General features: G+C 37.1%; 1 protein-coding gene across 1 annotated transcript in view; it reads right to left on the bottom strand.

Annotated features, from left to right (window-relative positions):
• The window catches only part of ABTB3 (ankyrin repeat and BTB domain containing 3), a 95,860-nt gene that overhangs the window by 23,253 nt on the left and 48,895 nt on the right, over positions 1–23,712 (bottom strand). Inside the window, exon 2 of the mRNA XM_089493004.1 lies at positions 11,630–11,779. Within this exon, the coding sequence (XP_089349130.1) occupies positions 11,630–11,779 (150 nt within the window). The remainder of the gene's footprint in view (positions 1–11,629; positions 11,780–23,712) is intronic.

Raw genomic sequence — 23,712 nt, 5'->3', positions numbered from 1 at the left:
TTCAAGTAAGGAAACAGCTGGCCCTGCCCTTCCTTTCCTTTTGCCAAACCCAATAACATAAGTGTCCTGATTTGGACACTTGAAATGTTTGAGGGTGTGCGACTTTGTATGGACTTGCATGAAGATGTATGGACTGGCATGAAGATGAGTTGCCTACATGGGTAAGAAAGCTTCAACAAGTTCATTTATAGACATATGAAGATGGATTTGGTAGTCTTGGCTGACATTTTGAGGTGTATCAACTCATAAAGGCCTCCTTAGGTTACAATGAGATGTTTATGTCTGAGCTGTGAACAAATGAGTCTTGTGTATTCAAAAAAGGTCAACTTTGTTAAGTTGACTCGTATAGTGTAGTATTGGAATAGTGGGATATGAATTGATATTTGCGCATGACACTTTAAACTGGAATTTGGTTTTTGCACTCGTTCTATGCAGAAGCAGAGCAGGAAGTAGAAAATACAATGAAAAATGGCTTCCCTCAGCTGCTTGTTAGTTAGGAAGTACAATACTATATATCTTATGCCCTGTCATGGTATATACATGTCTACATATGCTTTTGGTTATCATACGGAGTACTGCAAAAATGTGTTTTAACCTTAGATTCCCTTGAAGCGCATGAGTGGAACAGATGAGGATAGCCAATCTCCATGCCACAAATTTGAGGAATCACAGTTGTGTAGCTAATTTGGACACACAGTTTGGAAAACACATGATACATCAGATGGGTTGTTGCAGATGTGGTTCCGCAGATTTTATATCAAAATATTTATCTCATTGTAGCCACAAAAGTATTATCACCATATGGACGCAATCATTGACATGTTATCGTGCTTTCGAAAAATGATGTAAGAAGCCTCTAATCTGCTTTATCAGTTTAACGGATAATGGGACCAGAGTAATGCATTCCAGACTCAACCGATACATGTCCAAGAGCCTCGAGTTTGAACTCTACTTATTTATATTGAAATAAACAAAACACATCGTCTTATCACAGGGTAATGCAAAACTTTGACAGCAAAGTCTAAATACTAATGATACTTTAGGAACCCAAACTTCCTTACCTCCTGCTTATTTTGTGTTTTTTAAAACACAGTCCTACTGAATCCACCCATGTATTTGCAAGGAGGTAACCATAGAAGTTTAACAGGACCCCTCATTTATCATATACATTAAATATGATGGCTGGTGTGTCCCTTTAAAAATGCAAGTAGGTTGTATATCCAAAGAAAAAGTGCTTGAGTCTCCTTGATTCTAAATTGGAGTTTCTCAAATGTATTCCTGGTGTTGTTTCTAAACATTTTCTGTATTAAAGGGCCAGTCTATATTGACATAAATATAACGGAGTAGGGAGGTACCGGGTTCCAGTGCAATCTCTGACTCTGATATCTGAATTTTAAAGGGAACCAATTATAATATAATCAGAAGTACAGTAAAGAAAGGCATCTGGGATCAAGTTGCCTTCTAAATGTAGTCAAATTACTTAAATCTGCTAGTAATATTGGAAATATGCTTTAGTTTATCTGGCACAGCAGAGGATGTCAGAAAATGTTGGATTTCAAACCAAGTATGAATGCTGAGGATAGAATTAAAAAACCTAAACTAAACAGCAAAGAACTTCTCTGCTTCTTCTTCTGCTGCTGGACCTTGACCTTAGACCTGGTGTCTCCAGGCCACCCCAGCTCATTAAACTCCATAGGATTTCTGGATCCTCTGGGTAAGATTTTAAATGTTCTGTTTAGCTGAGGGCCCCACATTACTAATACCAGCCAGGACGAACTCTTCCACCGCTACTTCATCAACAATTGCGTTTATTAAAACAGAAAAACTAGAACAAATACCACATGCTGCAGGCAAATACAACGTGGTACAAAAAGATAAAATGTAAACTTTCTCTGGCTCAGTAGAATTTATTAACTTGGGCAAGAAACTATAGGACCAGATAGTTCAGTGTGCAGCAAATGTACGCTCTGCGATGGCAGAAAGAACTCGTACGAAGGCTTTCAGCATGTGGAAAACAGCATGATAATCCATAACAACATGCTTATGCCACAGGTCATTAACCAAATACAGGCTCAGCAAATCCCATTTCCGGAGGGAGATCATCAAACATTGGTATAGAATAAACGTAAACAACACTGGCCCATTTTTAGGAAGCAGTGCTAACAATATCAAGGTTTTTTCTTGGAAATTCTGCGACATCATGTCCCAGAACCTTCAGTTACTGCTAAAATTGATCCATGCGACATTGTTCTTTTTTAAAGAAAATTCTGACATCATGGATTCAGCCTTCTGTTCAAACAAGTAAGACAAGGCCAAGCAAAAGAGGGTTGAGAACATTTACAAAGCTTGCATGTATGGCAAGGGGATTGGGGTGAGAAAAAGAGGTACATAACACCAAGTATTTTAAATGAGAAAGTAGAACACTTGTTTAAGGGGTTATGGTTGGAGGTGTGACTAGGAGACTGGAATTTGAGATTTTCTAAAGTTGAGTAAGAAAGTACGGGATGAACTGAGAAAAAGGACGTGATAGCCAGCTCTACATTGCATTCCTATCCAAGAATGTCTTCATTCACTTGTGCCTTTCTAGAGAATAAATCTCCATCAACAGATCAGTCTTACCCCACCCAAAAGCAGAGTATGAAATGCAGGCAAATGTTCTTTGCTCAAGGTAAACCAACAACCCTAGATGTCCATTTCAGCCTTCATGGGCCTCCTCAGTGAGTTGTGGTATGCAATACTCTAGGCAACAGTGAGCAAGGAGGGCCACATCTGGTCTGATCTCACCGCATGGCAAATTTACTCTGCCAGAGGAAACCAAGAACCCCAGACATCCGTTTCAGCCCTTATCGGCCTCATCAGTTAGCTTCCTTCTAGGCACAAGAGGAGCAAGGAGGTTCACATCTGGACTCACTGTTACACTTGAGGAGAACCCTATTTATTGAGATGTGTTTTGTTTACACAGTGGAATTCATATTAGGGACATTTAGTGCTGTAGAATAGCAGAGAAGAGGGACATTGGGAAGACGGAGGAACAGAAGGGTTTGGGTCCCACAGAGGAATTTTCCCTCCTAATTAGGTACACTTGGCAGCTATAGCCTGGCACCTTAAGCACTCTTGCCCCTGGGACTTGTACCCTTTACATTTCATCTTTGTTTGTATGGCTGCCCTCCCTTTTTTTTTTTTTTTTAAATTTTATTAATTCACTGAAAATACCCATGCCCTCAAAGACAAGTATCTCCAGTCTCTTTTCAATGCATTTACTAAAAACGTTAAAAGAGTTCAATTCTTATCCAACAAAATGCGGACTTTGCAAGGGCATGCCCAGTGTGAAAACGGCAGAGTTCAAAAAGAACAGCTGAACAAATCTCACAACAAAGCACATCTAACAACAAACAGAATAATGTCAATATATTTTCCCAGACCATGCGCTTTACTTCCGGAACATAGTGTTTGGATAACAAACATTTTCTCTTTAAAGAGAAAATCCCTTTTTCCTGTTGTTTCTAGTTTAATTCAATCACCAAATAGGGTTATTTGGACCGAAAAGAAGAATATAATTCTTACCATTAACAAAACAAGATGTTCAATAATGGCTTTCTACTATGATGTGCCCTGGATGGCCATGGTGCTTTGGGTCTGTAGGGATGCCTACAAGCAATTGCTCAAGTTAGTCAGCGCCTTACTCCCTGACCAAGCAGGAAGCAGACACAGAAGATGCAATGCCAGTCTTGAATAAAGAATATTATTAATAAGAATATTAAAATGTTTTGTTTTCTTAACTAAAAAAAAATTACGTTGCACAAATTGTATCTTAAAGAGAAAAATCTCTTTAGCCTACTGATTTCCACAGCACATTCAAGAGAACGTTTACGATTCTTGACCAAGAATCACATTGTCATATACATATTAAACACGCCATGTATGTCCCCTATCAGATATTATTCAGCCCAGTATCAGCTTTGCCCCCAACCCATCACAGCCCACCACCTGTCTTCCCATAGGGCCCCTTTCTTTAGTACCCATCACCCCTTGGACCTCATATTTTACAAAAAGGCTGACCAAACCATTCCCCATGGTCCCTTTTGCCCTGTTGAAAACAACAAAGTCATGGATTCCAGGGTGCCCTCTGGGTGGCTGAGCACCATACATGTCTACTGGCTGCCCCCATCCCATGGCTTCCCTGTCTATATTTTTATCTCACTATCTAGCTCAGGGAGGTCATTATTTGTGAATGACATGTAAGAAGTCTATTCACTAAAGCGTGTGTTTGCTTGTGAGTGCCTATAACCCCAATGGACATCTCCTGCTAGTCTGGCTCTGCATAATATATAGTAAATGCGGGGAGATTTCTTGACTGTCATCTTCAGAGCCAGTTAAGCCCATGTTCCAGAAGACTCTCAATCCATTTGGGCTTTTATAATCCATTGTTAAGTCATTGAGATGAGATTGAGACTTTGAGATAGTTCTAAGGAAAGTAATTACAATAAAAACGTAACTTGAACTTACACGATTTCTCAAGTTTATAAGCTTATTCAGAAACTTGTAGATCACAGAAATATCCAGAGAGCTTCTCTGAGCTCTACTCACATTAAATATTTACAAAAACCTCATAAATACAAATTTTATTTCAATAACCCCAAATAAATGTAGAAAGGTTTTGTAAACCTTTAAAAACAGCCAAAAAGAATTCTATGCAATCTGTCATACATCTCTGTGTTTGAAGAGCTGTCCTTTAAAAGTCAAGAGCTCTGTTTTGACCAAAGAATTCTTATGTCAAGTGTCCTAAAAATAATGACACCATATTTACACCACCACTGTTCTCCCCAGAAATAATAATCATTTTGGAATATATATATATTGTTTAAACTACAGAAAAACGAGATCATTGGAACAAAAGAGTTATGCATACAGAGTTTTCATGGTGCAAAATGGTTAAACTCTTGCAGTCGCCATAGTTACTAATAGAATGTTTCTGTTGAGTGCTCCACTTTCACCAATTGCACCAGATTTGCTCTGTAATATATGTTTCCTAAAGTATTTTTGCTTGTCAATAGATGTATTAGTTCCAAGAGTCTATTATCAGAGCGTATGATGCGTCTTATACCAAAGAGGCAAACAGATCTGTTGCGGGTTTATGGTGGGGATCGGTCGAGACAGTATGACTAGTGAATAAAATAAATACTCCTGAAAGATTTCCACCACTTTTTGTAACTATGTTTCATGTACCAAATAATCGACGCAGTAATCTACAGACTGATCGACCAATGAAATATTCAAGGCTTGTGCACATATCGTTAATTCTTTTCAGAACAGGAGACAACCGGAAAATCATAGTTTTGTTGTGTGATCCGGAACCCAGAAACGGAATTTGATCAAGCAAAGGGTTAATGTAAATTATCATAAAAGAAAAACATTAGACTGTTGAAAATTGAAAGGACTGGAAATGTTATCAATTCGGTATGCGTTACAGTATAGGTCTCATCAGAAGACCGGTGGCCAGCTGCTGAATGATGATGTGATGGTCACCGTAGAGAACTCTAGTTTTGTGAACCTGAATGAGTGTTTCACGCAGCTTCTTATTGTGGAGATCACATCAGCACATGGCAATCCATCAGATGCCTGGAACGCTGTGTTTCTGTTATTTTGTTAAAATAGCTTTTCAACACTTCAAGCACATTACAAAGACTAAGTGGCAGGACGTTAGGCTATTGAGAGAACAGGAAAGATTCTGTTGAGATTATTTAATTTAACGTGTACTCCTTTCTATGTAGTACATGATCGGAAACATGATATTTGACTGCAGATAAGAGCTGTGCAGCCCATCCAGTCTGTCCGTATTTCTACTTGGTCTACAATCTCAAACATGGCCCTTGGTCTTCAGGATAACCTCACGCCTTGTCATGTATGCTTAACTGTATTAACCTTTAGACCTTCTGCCGGAAGCAATGCCTTCTTACCTAATCTAGACCCTCTAGTTTTAGACAATGACCTATTCTTTATCCTCTTTTGAAATACACTTCCTTTTTTGCACTTTGTTTATTAATCATTCCTTTGTGGCCTTCTCGTCTTCTGCCTTATCATGTCCTGTGTTTACAACATCCTCCTGGCAGTTGCAGAATAGAGAAATACTTCCTAAAATGACTTAAGTTTCAGCACAAAGTAGTCGTATACCTTAATTTTAGGATAATTAATATAGATCTAATTTGAACTGAAGAAGCATTTTTTCAAAACTTAAATATATAAAGGGTACAAGAAGAAAGTTTATGTCAAAGGAGGAAAAATACTAGGACGAGAGGTCATAATGTAAAAATTTGAGGACGGAGCCTCATAATTGAATAAGTTAATTCAGTTAGGGAATTTAAATTTGCATGGGCTAGTCATAAGACTGTTCTGAATATAAGAAGTCACCAAGGACAAAATATGGTTTAAGTTTTTCAGAATATACTAGATGGGACGAAGAGTTCTTATTTGCTGCCAAAATCTATTTTTCTAAGAACTTTGTTTACTAGAAATGTAGGACTTGAAAGATGTTTAAGAAAAACTTAAGGACCCATCTTCCCATCATCCTTCCACCAAACTTGTATGATGCCCCATCAAGCAGCTAATGTAAGTCCTACGGAAGATAAGGTATATTGATTTTTTCCAGCAGTAAATTCCAGACCAAGCCTTTGGAGAAAGTCCCCTTCCAGTAGGACACATACATTCTGAGAGGCTATCACACTCTATCGCTCTAAGCCACAGACCCCTTCAGACCACCGAGTGCCCCTTCTGTCTCCAGCTCCAGCAGCTCAACTGCTGATCTGGAGAACTAGGAAAAAAAGTCTATGGTTAAATAATGCTATTTTCTTACTTAAGTAAGACTCTACACAAAGAATGAAACCAGCGTAGAAAAAAAAAATGGCAGCTGTATTATCACAGTACGAGCAATAAGCTAAAATAAGCATAGCGCCATGGAAACAAGTACGAGAAAACCAATAAAATTGAAAATATTAATTAAAGCATCAAAATGTAAAGGCTAGAATAAAAACAAGAAGAAGCCTCTGGAAACATGTGCAAGGCAAATCAAGTTAATTTCAAAGGATAAATGAGTTTAATGTATACAACATATGAAAGAAGGCAAGAAAATACTATTTCCTCACCTTTAATCATTATGTGATATTGTTTAAAAAGAACATTGTAGGCAAATTCCATTTTTTGGCCACGTCACTTCTGAATATTATAGGGTACCTTCTAAATGGTAAGAAGTGATTTGCTTTATCGAGCTTTATCGTATGGGATGGTCAACTTCTTGGCATGCAAACTTTCCTATTTTCTAGCGGTGACCTAATCTTGGAATCTGATTCTAGAGTCTTCCAGAATTTCAAAAGCTAATTTGAGATACTAGATACTTTTAATTTTAAGACAACCAGACTGTTCTCTGTAAAAAAAATCAGTGGAATCTTCCTGGTATCCTGAAAATCTGTGATTTAGACTTACCCACATCCTAGTTTCGAAATTGAAAATATAATGTTTAGGGCTTTATTTTTTCAGAAATTTTTTTGTTATGTTCATTCTTCCTTTCTTAGATGTCAATGCTTCATGTACCAGCATCTTACAATGGATGACTGCATCTAACAGAAGTCCTGCCTCACATATAGACTAGAATTGTTTTATTAAAAAAAAAAATAGAATTTTCCGACATCATAAATATAATTTACAAAATTTAAAAAATGGGTGAATATTTAACATGACTTTTATTTTTATGTTATAATGTTAGGAACAGAAACAGTTTATGTAAGCAAAATAAAAAAGTACTAATTTTAATCAAAAGTGCTATTTGTATTCTAGACTGTCATAGTCGTCATATATTGGGTATTGAGTCAAAAGCCAAGAAATTAACATTACATAGTGAAAGTCTTTTTTTTTCACCAACACATAGTCTTTTTTCATACACTGTATCTTCTGGTGTGTCAGTAGAGTGGGTGTAAAAATCTATGTCTATCCCTAGGTATGCTTCCTGGATCCCTATCTCTACTGAGGGGTGGCTTTGTTAGGGAGTGGGGCTATTAATCCATGGAGCGGGGGGGGGTAATCGTGCATAGGGTGGAGCTAGTCAAATATAGGTACAGGGCTAGCCAGAGATAGTCTTTAGAGGACAAGGAGCAACCAAAAAAAGAGGAAAGTGAGCCAGAGAGACCCGGAGACCCTGAGTCCCCAGGAATGGCTACTGTATGTCGTCTGGGAGGTTGTTAAAGAGGAGAGAAAGAGAGCATGATAAATGCTTAGTCTCCTAATTTGAGATTGAAGATACAGCTCGTAAATGTTTTTTTTTCTGAAGGCACTTTCAAGGTAACCCATGGAAACAGTATGTTAATGTAGTAACAGAGAAAGCTTTCTGTAGAATTATTTTTTTATATAAAAGCATTTGTGTTGGTCAGTTGGGACAGGAATAATTTAAGGCCTCCCGTCATGATAGGATGTTTTATTGGGATTATCTTTAAACGCTACTACTACTTATCCCATGTGGTGTTTTGGTGCACAACACAACTCACAAGGGCTTCACTGGGAAATTTCCTTACACCATGATTTCCCCTTTACCTTGATATTTTATTAAAAGGGGCCCTACATTATTTTCTCTTCTTAAAATGTCCCCAAATTATATTTATCCTCAAATCAAATGCAGCCTTTATATTCGGGCCAGCCTTAATGTCAATGAAATTCTATTTTAGAAGTTACCATTAATTGTGAGTGTTGTATAGCTTCATATACAAGTCATTTATTATTATAATTTATTGTTTTATATAGCGCCATCAAATTCAGTAGCGCTGTACAATGGGGTCATCTCTGTGTTTGTATTAGCTCTTGCATAAGGTTGTATTTGTGGACCGTTCCCTAAAAACACCCTAATGTTGATTATAAATGGGGCGTAAGAGCAATGTTACTTTACGTCATATCAAACAGGTTCTTGCTAAATACAGCACCAGTTAAAATGCTGATCTTAATTTATTTTGACTGGGTGCCACTGGCACATCTAGAACCCAAGAGACAATGTAACCGAAGCCAGTGTTTCTAGAAAAAAACACCAGTTCCTTAAATTATAGAAAATAAAGTGATACTCAAAACATGTGGCATGAAATAGCTTTATAAGTATACTTATTTTTCTCATATTTCTGAGACGTAATACATAAAAATTGTTATAGAGGACACAGAGAAATGGCTTTGGTAATTTGTCTCTGTAGACGTACCCTTAATGGAAAAAAAGAATATGTTTTATATCGAGATATAAAAAAGTTTCAGGCCTTAAAGGGAGCTGGACACATTTCAGAGCGGTATCAAGCAGCGGTGTATTTCCCATGGCTGCCATTTTTACGGCCGGGCGCTGGGATGTGATGTGGGACTGATCACCCAAAGACGGGCAAACTGCCCTCGGGTTTGCAGCATAGGGACTACCCGCGCCCCTGGACCTTTTGCCCTAGGCTTAGTTGGCCTAGGTGAGAATATTTACCATAATATACCTTTTAACCGAGCATTGGAATGGGGGATGCAGGGAAACTGATGGATACAGTCCCTAGGCCTCTATTACGTACAGAATCCCAATTGAACGTAGCAGCCAGAGCTATCTTGTTAAATAAATGGTTATATTATTTTATGTCCTTTTTCTTATAATTCCTGCTGTTGTGTTTCAAGCGATAAAACCTTTTTGGGCCGCTAATTTCACCGTGAACAGCTGGAGATCTTCCTTTTTTTCCCACCAAAAGTAGTACACAACACTCCGTCATATTGCAACTTCGGAGCTCTTTCTGTCTGGATTTATTTCTCCACTCTCCATGATGTTGGAGGTAGAAACACAAAATGTATGTATTGGTTCATTTTACCAAAAACAAAAGTAATTATTAATATAGAAATAAAGAAATATAAAGTAATTAGGCAAAATATAACTTGGTAATTGGCTGTTTGGTTCCATTTGGACACGTTCTTGACTGATGATGGAGATGAAAAAAACCTTGATCTCAGAGACTGATCTGAATGTAATGATACAAAGGGCTTATGACTTACTGAATACTAAAATACTATTCACGTATAAAAGGATCATTATTGTCAGGAGTCAAGGTTCTTTTGTAATAAAGGAATCACAAAAGTGGAGTAAAAAGCTTATATTTAATGTCTAGCTCTAATGTCCTAGAGAGGATAGTTACCCAGCTTATATGTTTCGATTATTACAAATGTACCTCGGACGCCTGTCTTTTCTACGGTCTCTTCCTAAGTAGCTTGTAATCGAAATGGAAATAAGTACAGGGTTAGATTTCCTATAGAACACTATAACCCCTTAAGGACAATGGGTGGTCCCTAAACCCATTGAAAACAATGCATTTTGAGCCTGTACATGTACGGGCTTTGTCATTAAGGGGGTTAAACAGTGTAGCGAAATGCTAACCCAGTCTACTTCTACCCTGTCTATGCCCCAACTACAATATTGTCAAAAAACTGGGTGGAAGCAACCATAGTATAAGTACTTAAATCCAGCTACGGTAAAAAAGATTTCTAGAATATATTTATACTGTAGATGTATAAGTATATATAAGATATATATATAAAATATATATATATATACACCCTCTCAGCACAGTATCCCATAATTTATAGTATCCTCTTAAAAGGTTTCATACATGACCATCATGATCATTCTAATTACATCTAAGGCAGTTACCAAGCCGTGATTGACATGTAGAAATAAATATGGAATTGAATAAAATTTGAGCAAACACAGGATGGGTTTGGCATGTCTAGAAATATGTAAAAAAATAAATAATGCGATTAAATAAATACAAACATATAATAAAGTTCGGTATGTTCAGCAAATACAATGTGCAATGAATGTGGCATGTAAGCTATGTTATCAGGAGGTGTATGTTGAATGTATTTTAAAAACAGCCATCTCTCAACCTAGAAATGATAAAGTTAATTTTTTGGGGGGCATTTATAGCTCCTTCCAACCAATAACGAGCTGCGGTGTCATTAGACGCACTTATAACTTTTACTCCTGCCAACCAATGGGGAGATGCCACGTCATCAGAGACACTTCTAACCTTTACTCCGACCAACTAATAGGCAGATCCCGTGTCATCAGACCCCAGCAGGATTACATCCTGTTCTAATTTTAATATCCTACTTTTATTTATAAATAACTTTATAGTTTAATTATATATATATATATATTTTTTTTATATTTTTTTTTTTTACAGGCTAAAATATATATCAATTAATTTCTGTAAATCATCCTGATAAAAAAAATTGATTAGGTTAAAATTTAACAAAAATACAAGTAAAAAAAATCGTAGGGAACAATGTATGATTTTACTTATTTTTATTTTGCGATTCTGTTTTTTGTTGTTTTTGTTTAGGTAAAAAATCTAAAATCTAACAAAATATAATTTTTCCTCTGGCATTTGATGAAAATCAATGTTCTTTAATAGTGACAGGTTCATTCATCTTTGTTGTATTCCCATAAATATACCGGACTATGATAAATTGCATATATTATTGTTACTATGGTTGCCTCCCACGCAATATGCTGCTACTGAAAGAAAAAAGTAAAAAATAAAAAAAATAAATAAAAAAAAAAAGATAATATTTACAGTCTTGTACTTACTGAGCTCTGCAATACTTCCCACACGTGTGGCAAGCAAAGACTGCTCTATAGTCCTCAGTTCTGATTGGCTAACCATCTGTACATCCCCTGGTTTATTGGACCTTTGCTGCTCTCTATGGAGATTCAAATTGTCTGGAAGGCAGAGGACTCCTGAAAATACAAAACCGAAATAAATAAGAATACAGAATTCTAAAGCTTAAAAGAAAAAGAAAAGAAAAGAAATTACCCTTTGAGGTCAACTGGGGAAGGCAGAGTTAATATAATGCTAACGAGCCCTCAGACCTTGAATTTGTTACGGCTACACACAAGCAAACGTTGTGTCTTGAGGAGTTCCCTCCTTGAATAGAGGTGAATGAGAAGCCTTTGTTCACTGGTGTTCAATCAGATTATATCCAAGAATGGCTATAGATATTTCTGGGCAAAAAAAAAAAATACCGGGGCATTCTTTAAATGAACAAGTTAAATATATAGTTTAAAATAGATATTCATATTTTAGAATGATTTAAAGATGCTTCTTTATGACTAGGTGGCCTTTGGTGGCTCCTCCAACACATGGATACACATGGACTTTCATGTTGCATCTCCAGTGGTGGAACATACGTTCTCATCGTGCGCCCATCCGTCTTCATTATTTGATAGCAGTTTTGTTTATCTTATTCAATTCAATTAAAAATAGTATTAATGTTGCCGTTAAATTATTATTAAGCAAACAAAAGTGGTAATTCTAGCCAGAAAGAACAAACTACATTAAAAAAGGTATCGCTCACCCTAGTCCCTCTAATTAACTTATTGTTGAATGTAAAATGATATGAGGATTCTTTATATGAGTCTTATATAATATATATAATAAGTCAGTGTTATTAAACCCTGTATAACCGGAATATTGAATACTAACTGGGACATTCCCCAGCCCAGGTCCACTCTGGAAACTGTTTGTATATGCAAGAAGCAATCAGCAAGAATATTTGTATGTGAATACTTTATGCCAAGACTCTAACCCAGGGGTGTCCAACCTGCAGCCCTCCAGCTGCTGCAGGACTCCTCAGCCAGCCCCTTAGCAGAAAGAGCATTATGGGAGATGTGGTCCTGCAGCAGCTGGAGGGCCACAGGTTGGACACCCCTGCTCTAACCCTTCTTAATTCTTTGGTCTCAACACCAACACCAAGTTACCTATAATAGTGATGAAACGTCATTATATGGCCTGGGTGAGCTGGGAGCATTCAGGACTAGGGTGATCTATTGCATTGGTAGTAATAACTGGGTGGGCCATATCTAGAATCCTCCTGTAGATCCTCAGATCTCTAAATCTCTTTGTGTTTGGGGCAGCATTTGTAGAAGGGTATTGGCATGGGTATGAGTCTGGCTTTCAGCAATGATCCAGGAAAAAATTTTATATTTTTTTTTTAAAAAAAGACTAACAAACACTTTGATGTCTCTGCTTGAAAAAAAATCCAGTTCACCAGCATTTATAAATATTTTTCTGTAAGATTATCCTTGAGCAACAGCTGTCCAGTAATAATGGTCAACTGTTGACGAATTGTTGTCCAACATTTTGATTATCCCGTTGACTATATTGCTGCTACTACATGAATTCTGCCAGCATGAGAAATTGGCTTTAGGAAGTCGACAGCCGGCTCAATCCAAATATTTAATGAAAAAAACGTGGTTAATAAAATATACGCCAGTTTACTTGCTTTAATTCCAATAGTTTTAAAGCAGTGGCCGGCAGGTGAGAACTTTCCAGCTGTCAATGAACTCCAACTGTAACACCAACTATGACATCACCTCTATGAAGCGATTCAATCAAAACTCAATACACTTACACTGGATTAGGGAAGTTAGTAGGAGCTGCTTACAAAGCTATGAGTAAGGTTCCAAGAAGAAGTTACTCTAAGTCCCCCGCAGCGCCTATGGCACCTTTGTTTATAAACATCATAGGGTAGAACTGTGTCTTGACATCACATTATTTAGAGAATAACTCTTTGCCACCATACTATGCACACCTGCTACTACTAAAAGCATTAGGTTGTGTCGACTAATCCAGGCATTTTCTTTGATATTCTTTCACAAAGACCAGGATCCACATTCCGCACAACTATAGCAAAACAATAGAGATGGTTCCTTTCTTCTGCGCGTCTTTATGTTGTAAATTCTTCAAGAGGTGGACTAATATTTACTCACGTCGGGATTTGTAAAGGACACACCATACAAAATGGTTTGTTGACCCACAAGGGTTACTTTAAATTCCTTCTAATTATGGAAAAGATTGTTTTCATATAAAAGGTACTACAAAATAATGAGGGTTCTCCATATTTTAGCCTTTTTACTATATGTCAACCTATCCAAGGTAGTATAGAGACATACACAGGGAGATTAGAGTCAACATAAAGGTGCCAACATATAGTAGTAACCAGTAAACAAAATTCAGATATGTTTGACATATAGCCAACCCGTTGGATACCGTGTTGGTGACCTCTGTGCATAGAATGTCTTGTCTTCACCATTGACACATTAAACATTGTTCTTCTCCAGGAGGCTTGTATTTCTTTAGTAAGAAAGTAGAAAAAACTTTCAAAAACCAAACTTGAAGTTGACCAGATCTAGGGAAAGCACCAGCACTCAACCCCCCCCCCACGCCTTGCACTTTACCAAGTAATGTCTTTTAAATGCTAAAGATATGAACTCGTAATAATGATATGGTTTACTGATTATTTGATGTGATCCTTTGCATGAAAAGGAAGAAAAGCCAGACTTTTGTTTTCGTGGTTCTGCCATAAAACCAAGTCACGCCCTTGTGTTGTAAAAAAGAGGGTCCGCTTTAAGGATATGTGGCGAGGCTTTGAACTACACCACCGTAAACTTTCCTTTGAAAGTAAAATAGTGTTCTGTGAGATTATCCCATTCATATCAGATCTTTAATCTCAACCTATTTTCTTAGCTTTTTTTTTTTTGTTTGTTTTGCTGATGGAGTCAGAAGCAGAACCTACTGTTTTTTTGATGTGAAAGATTTCATAACATCAACTGTCCCACAACGCTCGATGCCATCAACTGCCACAATACGGGGCACATTGCTTCCAAAAGATCACCTGCTTCTCAAACAGAGATCCCATGACATGTACCGTTACAGCATTTTATATCGTTTTTATAAAAATAGAAAGATTTTTTTTTTTTAAATCATTTAGAACACACAGAACAAAAAATATTCTATTAACGGAATGTTTATTCGACGGTCTCTAAATTGGAAATCATCCATGTATCTTATTTTTAATAACGTGGGAGAGAAGATGATGTAATTATAACGTCTTCTACATTTTCCAGCGTCAATTGTTCCAAGTTTATTTGCGTAATAGACCGTCTTAATTGGCAACGCAGCCAGGAATTACAGATTTTGTCTCCATAATTTGTTTCAGAATCCTGAAATGACGATAATATGGATTTACGTATTTAACCCCTTAAGGACAATAGGCGGCCCCTAAACCCATTGAAAACAATGCATTTTGAGCCCGTACATGTACGGGCTTTGTCATCAAGGGGTTAATGTATGCTTTGGTTGTATGTTATTGATGTGCGGGGGACAAAAGGAACTTCTAAACCCTAAGACACCTGGGAGTCTGATTAGAGGGGAGCATCCCAACACATGAACGGCTTATCTGCGGGAACATTTTTGGCAACGGAGTTAAAGAAAAGCATCTGGGAGCTTCAGAAATCCTTTTGTAGCTTCACATGCCGGACTTAAATCATACAAGTCGATTTTTCTTTCTGTCTCGGCAAAATATATCCAGCTGCTTTTGGCAAAAAAGAAAAATTGGAATTAATTAAGACTTGTGAAAACTTCCTGTTCTAAATAAAAAAATATATATTAAAGGGACCTCGTTGGATAATTATGTAAATGTTAATAGAATTATCTGTAAATTCACTAACGCTTTAGCACAAGTTTAACTTAAATAAAAATATTTTATATTGAGGGGTAAAAACTGATCTGGGCATGAGTAAAATGGGTGGTGCTACACTTTGAGGGGGCGGAGCTATAATTATACCACTCCCATTTGGACTACTGGTGCCGCCCACTGATGTATCTACCTTCGGCGCTGCTCTAGACCTATCCCATGACAGTGCCTGCTGCCCCCTCTGCTCTGCTGTCCTTACGTCCTACATTTAAAGGAAGCATGGACCCAGATGGAAACTCAACGACTCAACACAGCCTTCCATAATGTTCTTGGATTGGCTGGAGAGATCAGTGATCCCTTTTTTAATTGGCCGATTGAGTAGTAGCAATGCAAGGAGCTGAGGCTCCCTGTTATGCGGCAGAGAGGCTGCTGCTACCCCCTTGGACCTGCCACCTCCCTGGAGTCCCTCAACAGAACCATTCTTTATGAATTAGAACTGTTACAATAACAATCGGGAAGTCGGAAAGTTACAGATACACACAAAAAATTTGCAAATTAAAGGAAAAAACTATTAAAAAATCTGTTTTCCCTCCCCATTGTCTTAAAAAACTAGATAATGAAAACCACAGGGTGTACGTTATCAATAACATCCTTTCCTCGCTAATCTGGTTTAAGGATTGTGTACATTGTAACATCATTTGTATCAATCAAACCTGCCTTTGTTTCATTTCCAAGATCATGAAGAATAAATAAACTCAGGATTCAAAGCTTTGTCAACTATTCTCTTACGGCAAATGAACCATGTGACCCGAGCTAAAGTAAACCGTGTATTTTCGAAGAACTAGGTTAATGGTATTCGCAGCATTGTCATGAGTTTTCCTCCTGGTTATGTTACAGAAATGTCAAAACTCCTGGGGGATTATGGTAAAAAAAACAAAAACTCCCTCCATAACTGTATCTAACCCGGGTTGCAAAAAGCTTGGTGGACGATGATAACTAGCTTACTCGGAAATAGTGTTGTTTTTTTCTCTTGGACCATAAATAATGGCATTCGTACTCATCAAAAGTTCAGGGGCAAATAGAAAAGAAAAGAGAGCTATTTTAAGCCTGGAAAATTGGGAGTGCATGGGAAATATTCTGCTTACACAAAGGACTTGGTGTGTTAAGAAAAGCAAGTGGGTCACACGTGTAGCGGTGATTGGATTGGAGAGGACAATTTTTCTTAAAGCGGAAATGTTGCCGATACAGCATTTTGCGTAACTAAATTAATTATTTATTAAAACTACCAATAGCTCATGTCTTTTGACAATTACTTGAATTGTTTTTGGAGATGTTTTGTTTAATGGTTTACTTGGAGGAAGCTGAAGTTTGTGGCTGCATGTGGCCAGGGGAAGGCTGGCACCTTCTGGCCAGGGGACAGGCAAAGCCAAGTGGACCCCCCCCCCCGGGTAACTTACATACACATTACCACACATATCTGCACTCTTGCACTAACACATACACACATCCACAAACTCATGCTACACATGCTTCCACTAACACGCTGTAACACACATTCATGCTAACACGCATGTGTATATACAGTACACTCATGCTAACACACATATATTTGCACCAATGTTAACACGCACACTTACACTTATACAAACACATACATACTCACACTCCCTCTATCACATAAACACTTACACACTCATGCTAACATACACCCCCTCTACCACACACACTTTCATACTTATGCTCACACACACACTGTAACATACATAAATAGCACAACTACCCTAACACCTTTATTGTCTGTCTCATGCTCTCCCTTCTTGCCTCCCTTCCTCCCCTTCTCTCTCCCTCATTGCCTGCCTTCCTCCTCTCACCCCTTTACCTTCTTTAGGTGTTCTTTTTAGCTGCTCACACATTGTGATCGAGCACCTGCACTTTAACCATTTACGTGACTCCGCTGCCTGCACGACTGGGTCGGACCAGGTAGGACCGGACCTTTTTAAGAATTTTGCACGTGGCAAATCTACAGTCTAATAGAATCTAATGCTAAATCCCAAGAAATATTTATACGCAAAAATGTGCCACTTTTATGATATGATCATATGATCTCCGTCACCAAGTTTCGTGCATGCGACACTTTTAAACTCTCGCTGTATTTTACATACAATTAACACCGAATGCCGCATACAGTTTTTTTCTAAGCCAGGTTCTCAGTGTATTCTTTAAGAAGACTGACACAACTTAAAAGTATGTTTTTCCTGGAATACGTCCACGTCTCAACAATAAAACCTTTCATAAAACGCCTTTAACTTCAACCTTTCGCCATCCAAATCCTAGTGACGGGGAGTGTGCCTCTAGGACTCTCCTAGTACGGTTCGCTCCGGGGTCAAATCTCTCCTACGTATAAAAAAGACTTTTAGAGAGTCTTCTCAATTTATAACAAGTGATCTCCGATTACCAGATGACCTCCCTTTGCAGTATTTAATATAACAGTATTTTATTTCTGTAGAATAACAAAAAGTGCCAAATGATACAATAATCTCTGCTTATTTTTGAGCCTGGAAAGGAATATTTGGCTTCACGTCATTGTGAAAGGTCACTAACGATTCACGATACAAGACCATTCAGCGATCACCGACCTGATCACCTTTCATGATTTGTTGCATCATTAAAAATTAATTTTCAAAATAAACATGGAAAACAATAAAAAGAATAATCACAATACTAGCCAGACTAAAAAAAAAAAACACAAAAATGTATCCACCTGCCAGGCGTGTTAGTTGGCCAGAGGAGAGCTTTAAAGAATATTAACTTCTGGCACAACGTTTTTAACCCAAAATATTCATAGATAAATAATGGGAATATAATAAAAATAATTTAAAATTATTAAAAATTTACAACCAGGAAAATGAGTGTTTCCAAACAAAAAACATGCGTGAAGCAGATGGTTCGTACGTTTTCTTTCTCGATTCTAAATTTAGGACTGAAGTTAAACTCCAAACACCAAAACAGCTTTACTTTATCGAAAAACAGCAAAAATCTGGGATTTAAATTTGACAGCAGATGAGAACCATTTGGGCCATCTAGTCCGCCCTTTTTCCAAAGACTCAGACCTTAATCAGTACTTGTCTTGTCTTCAGCTTTAAGCCTATCCCATGCATGTTTAAATTCTCACTCTGTATTAACCATTTCAGCTGGGAGGTTGCTCCACTTACCAACCACCCCCTCAGTAAAAAAAAGCTATGGACCTCTTAAGCATCTCCCAGGCGGTGCTGGAGAAAATATAGTCGGCTACTGTGCCAAAAAGCGTGATTGGGCTCAATAAGGTTCAATTTTAATTGTTGCCACTGGTGGCAGGTGAACCCAGACAAGCTGTCGGGAGGCAGCTACCGGGTAAATAACAAAAAAAACAACATCGCACTGAAACATTGTACACAGGAGCGTATACATAATTCCATAAAAAAATGGCACTTAATTAAAATAAATGCTAAAATAAATCAAAGTTTTAAATATCCTAAAATTATTCTTTTAAAAAAAAAGACACAATAAGCCACTCTATCATTTTTTTTTTTCATTTTCATTTATTTATTTTTTGGGGGGAAATTTTAACAAACTAAAACGTTCATTTGTTTTTAATTGGGATGTAATGTGACCAGCTGATTAGAATAACAGTCTCTTCAGTTGAGTGGCACTTAACCGGCCTGGATAACTTAAAGTACTTGTGAATGAAAAAGGGTTTTGTTAACATGCGCCAATAGACTCCAGATTAATGGGGTCTCATTTCTCAGATCGCGTGAGTTCATGGGCCGGGTGTTGACTGCTTTCCGTAGACAAAGTAACTCACATAGAATTATTTTCCCCTTTTCCAGCCTCGTCTTTGATGCTTGGGATTGAACAGAAAGAACCCTTATTTTTGAGTAAAACACACAAGCTGCTCTTTGAATACTTACTAGGAGAGATCATAATACAAAAAAACACGCTAACAGTACACATTTTACCGTCCAAATGTTTTTCTTACTGCGGGTATTTTTTTTTTTAATTTGTTTTATAAAAGCTGTCTTTGTATGGGAATCTTCAATATTTAGTTTTGCTAAATTCCATTATTTTGTCTCTAATTCTGATTTTTTTATTACAGATTTTAAATATATATATATTTTTTTTTTGCGACAACCATCAAGAATGGTAATATTTAGCTTGATACTTTAACAGTTAAACTCTTTTTTTGTAATTTGTTTTGTTAATGGCATCGATTTTAAGTAGAGGTTTTATTATTTTATAGACATTTCAACAAGGATGGGTTTTATTTTATTTATTTTTCCGAACGGGAAAAAAAAAAAAAGATTCCGCAGATGATTGGAGAACCTGTTGGCGGACCTGCAATCAGAGGCTTCCCCATTATCTTTAACGATGACGTTGATTAGAAAGTTTGTGTCATTCTCGAACAACCTTAACTTATACCATATGGTTTTAAATGAGGAGAAATGCTAGAACAAGTGGCCATGATCAAAAACTAGAAGGTCTGAGGTTTCGATGTAATATAAGGAAGTTTTACTTTATAGAAAGGGTGGTAGATAAGTAAAACAGCCTCCCAGCAGAAGTGGTAGAGGGTAATACAGTGAGGGAATTTAAACATTCATGGGACAGGCATATGGCTCCTGAATCTAAGACGAGACCAACGACTGATTAAGGTTTGAATCTTTACAGTCTATGGGCAAACTAGACGGGGCAAATGGGTCTTATCTACTGCCGAATTCACCTAGACAACCTGGGTGGTTATATATTTTTGGGAAATTTATACCATATAAAAACCAGGGTGCCTACACACACTTAATGTCATGTATCATTATCCAATATAAACGTTAACCCCTTAATGACAAAGCCCGTACATGTACAGGCTTTGTCATTAAGGGGTTAAAGGGATGCACACATAATAACTTTTTTACATAACTGTTTTACAATAACGAAATTGGGCATCAAACCCACTCCTCTATATTTAATTAAAGATATATAAATATACAGAAGAATAGTAATTAAGTATTAACCCCTTAATGACAGAGCCCGTTTTCAATGGGTTTTGGGACCGCCCATTGTCCTTAAGGGGGTTAAATAGGTGGGTTTAAATGTACCCATGAACCTTATATACTAGAAGGCTCCACATATGTTATTCTGTATCATTAGTTAGGTTTAATCCTATGTGGAAAGTTTGATAATAATCATGGATTTATTAATAAATTATGGCAGTAAGAATAATGGGAGCCTTTTGTTTCGGACAGAAAATGTGATAAAACTGATAAGGTGTTATATAAATGGGATTAATTGAAGTCATTTTACCTAGAAATGAGATGATGGCAAGAAAATAAACTTGATTACCAGAAGCAGATGGTACCTCGTGCGTGACTTAATTTAACCCCAAAAAATGTTTCTGTATGCAAAATAATTCTAATTTCAGAGATGAGAATGTATTGCTGTAAATGCTTTTTTTCAAAACAATAATTTGTGACTAAAAATGTCTGATATATGCATGAAACATTTCCGCGCACGCTGTTTCTCTTAATATCTGACATTTACGGAAATATAATTAAAGTAAACATACGTGATGATTTTTATTTTTTTTAAAATATATATGAATTAATAAAAATTCTAAATATTAGAATCAATAAAAAAAATGTTATTTTATTTTCAGAAAAAAAATTTGGTTTTAGAAGTAAAGAAAAAGATATTTCAGCTTTTCTTTTGCAAAGTGTATTTTTATTATTGTTAATAAAATTATTCTTTTTGTTTTTACTCATGAGTGCGGTTACCAACATGTTGTCCAAATCTTTCAAAAAATGTTGATTTAACTATAAAATAATACATATATACATATTTTAGACTTTAGATGAGGTTTATAGGAACTACTGTAACATATACAAAAAGAAGTCCTGTTATTTTTTTTCTAATTTTCCATTTTTTTATCTATTCAGATTTATATCTTCCGATGTGATGACCTCATATCTACCTCCACCAAAGACATAGCCAAGTTATTTGATCAATTATTCATTCATTTCCTCATTCATTTATTCATTCATGTCCTCATTCAGTTATTCATTCATGTCAACCTAAAAAGAAAGTAGAAACATCCATATTGGGTTGTGGCTTTTGGGCCAATAAAGATGGCTATTTAATGCGTGCCCTATGTACCCGAGCTCCATAAACATGCATTCTATCCAACATCTTTTGATGACACATGAACTTCTCAGTTCCTCGTTAACCTTATGATTGTTAGGGCTGCCACAGGAGTAGTCTATAATCCAAATCATACCCAGACATCACATCTAATGGCATGACTATACGCGCCTGTCTCATATCACATCCAGGTGCAGCCCATTCATGTCCATGGCCAACCCCTGCCGGAAGGCCTACAATGTTTTTCTAAAGTAGATATTAAAGAGCGTTATAAATAAATGGAACAGCCTTCAATCAGAAGTGGTAGAGGTTAATACAACGAGGGGATTTAAACATGCATGGGATAGGCACAGGACTCCTGAATCTAAAACGAGACCAACAACTGATTAAGGTTTGAGTCTTCAGGAAAACCCGGCAGACCAGATGGGCCGAATGGTTCTTATCTGCTGTCAAATTCTATATTTACGTGTTTACAAAAACAAAATTGTCTAAAAGTTTAAAAAAAAACAAAAAGCTTCATGTCTCCCTAGATTTCCTAACTTTCACAACCTATATCAGGTTCTCCCAACGAGTCGATATTACCGACAGATGGGAAATTCGTTAGAAGTAAGATCAAAATATGTTTGAACTCCCAATTCTCAAGAATGTTTTCTAATAGGCCCGAACTGATAACGGTCGGTTCTGGAAACAATTATAGATTCAAATTCCCAAACCGCGGACTTGTTTTTGGGGAAGTTGCCACAGAAGACGGACTGAAACATTTATATCTACAACCTGGATCTCTCAAAACATGTCAACGTTACTGGGCTTTCGATGACAAAACTGACTGATACTATTTCATTTTGCCCAAAGGCAGAAACATGATGTTAGATTCACTGACTGTCTTGGGGAATAAGTACAGACGCTATTCATTTCACATTAATTTCATTTATAGCAATTCATACTTTCATCAGGTCTCCATTTTAGACAGGATTCCATGTTACATTATAAATGAATTAATGTATTATGAATTACATTAGGAACGTGTGTATATATATTGTGACAGAATACCCCTTCACTTTGGTACTCTGTCCGGGAATCTTTACTTACACACAGTCTTCAAGGCTGCAGAGACGGCTCAGACACGAGGAGGGTAAAATAAAAGGCTGGGCCTGTTTTTATTTTTCGTCACAGGCATAACAGAAAATAAATAAATCAAACAAAAAGCCTCGCTCTTGTGAGCACTAACTAATACAAGTTACTCCAACCTAACTGCAGTTGGACGGCTTATCCGTTCCAACAAAACAAAATAACACAATATATGCAAAAATTGCAGTAGTCAGTGTTTTTGGCAGCTCTCTCTCTCTCAGGGAGCCAAATGATCTCTCCTTTGCCCTGAGACCAGGAGGCTACTTAACTGCCTCTCCCATTAATTAGTGGAACCAGGTGAGTACTAGGAGAGTATCCGATAATCTCCGGACTGGATTCCCACCTGCTGGTCTTCGGCTGCTCATAAACTGTGGAGTGGAGCACTGGCCCGCCCTACTCTCCAAATGCTCCACCCCAGGGACCCAAAACACACAAATAACAACAGACGTTAATAAGTCCAATATTAACAGTACATCTCCCTGGGGCTAGAAAACCTATTGTGGGTAACCACCCTGCAAAATATAAGGGGATATATACACTCCCTCCATTATCATCCCCTGCTTTCTGTCACAATATATATATATATATATATATATATATATATACACACACTAGGATAAGAGGCCCTACTGAACCTAGAGAGTTGGTGTCTTAGGTGGTTAGGATTAAGGAAGATGAAGAAATTGTATCAGATTAAAAAATAAATTATTAAAAACATTGTGTCTTTTTTTTCTTTGTCTTTTTTTGAAAGGTTCTAAATTCTCCATAATATAATGTTTTCATGCAGCTTCATATTAGCCATTTGTATGAGTTCTTGCTCTGTTATCTATGCCCAGTCTACTAGACAAACACCCTAACTATTTGTCATACTGCGTTGTGGTAAACGGAATGGCTCAGTCTTAATTT

Source organism: Sceloporus occidentalis, unplaced genomic scaffold (genome assembly GCF_023333645.1).
Source record: "Sceloporus occidentalis isolate IW3139 unplaced genomic scaffold, rSceOcc1.0.p SCAF_62, whole genome shotgun sequence".
NCBI classification, from domain to species: Eukaryota; Metazoa; Chordata; class Lepidosauria; order Squamata; family Phrynosomatidae; genus Sceloporus; species Sceloporus occidentalis.
The sequence above is the reverse complement of the archived record's forward strand: the minus strand, read 5'-3'. Positions and strand labels throughout refer to the sequence as shown.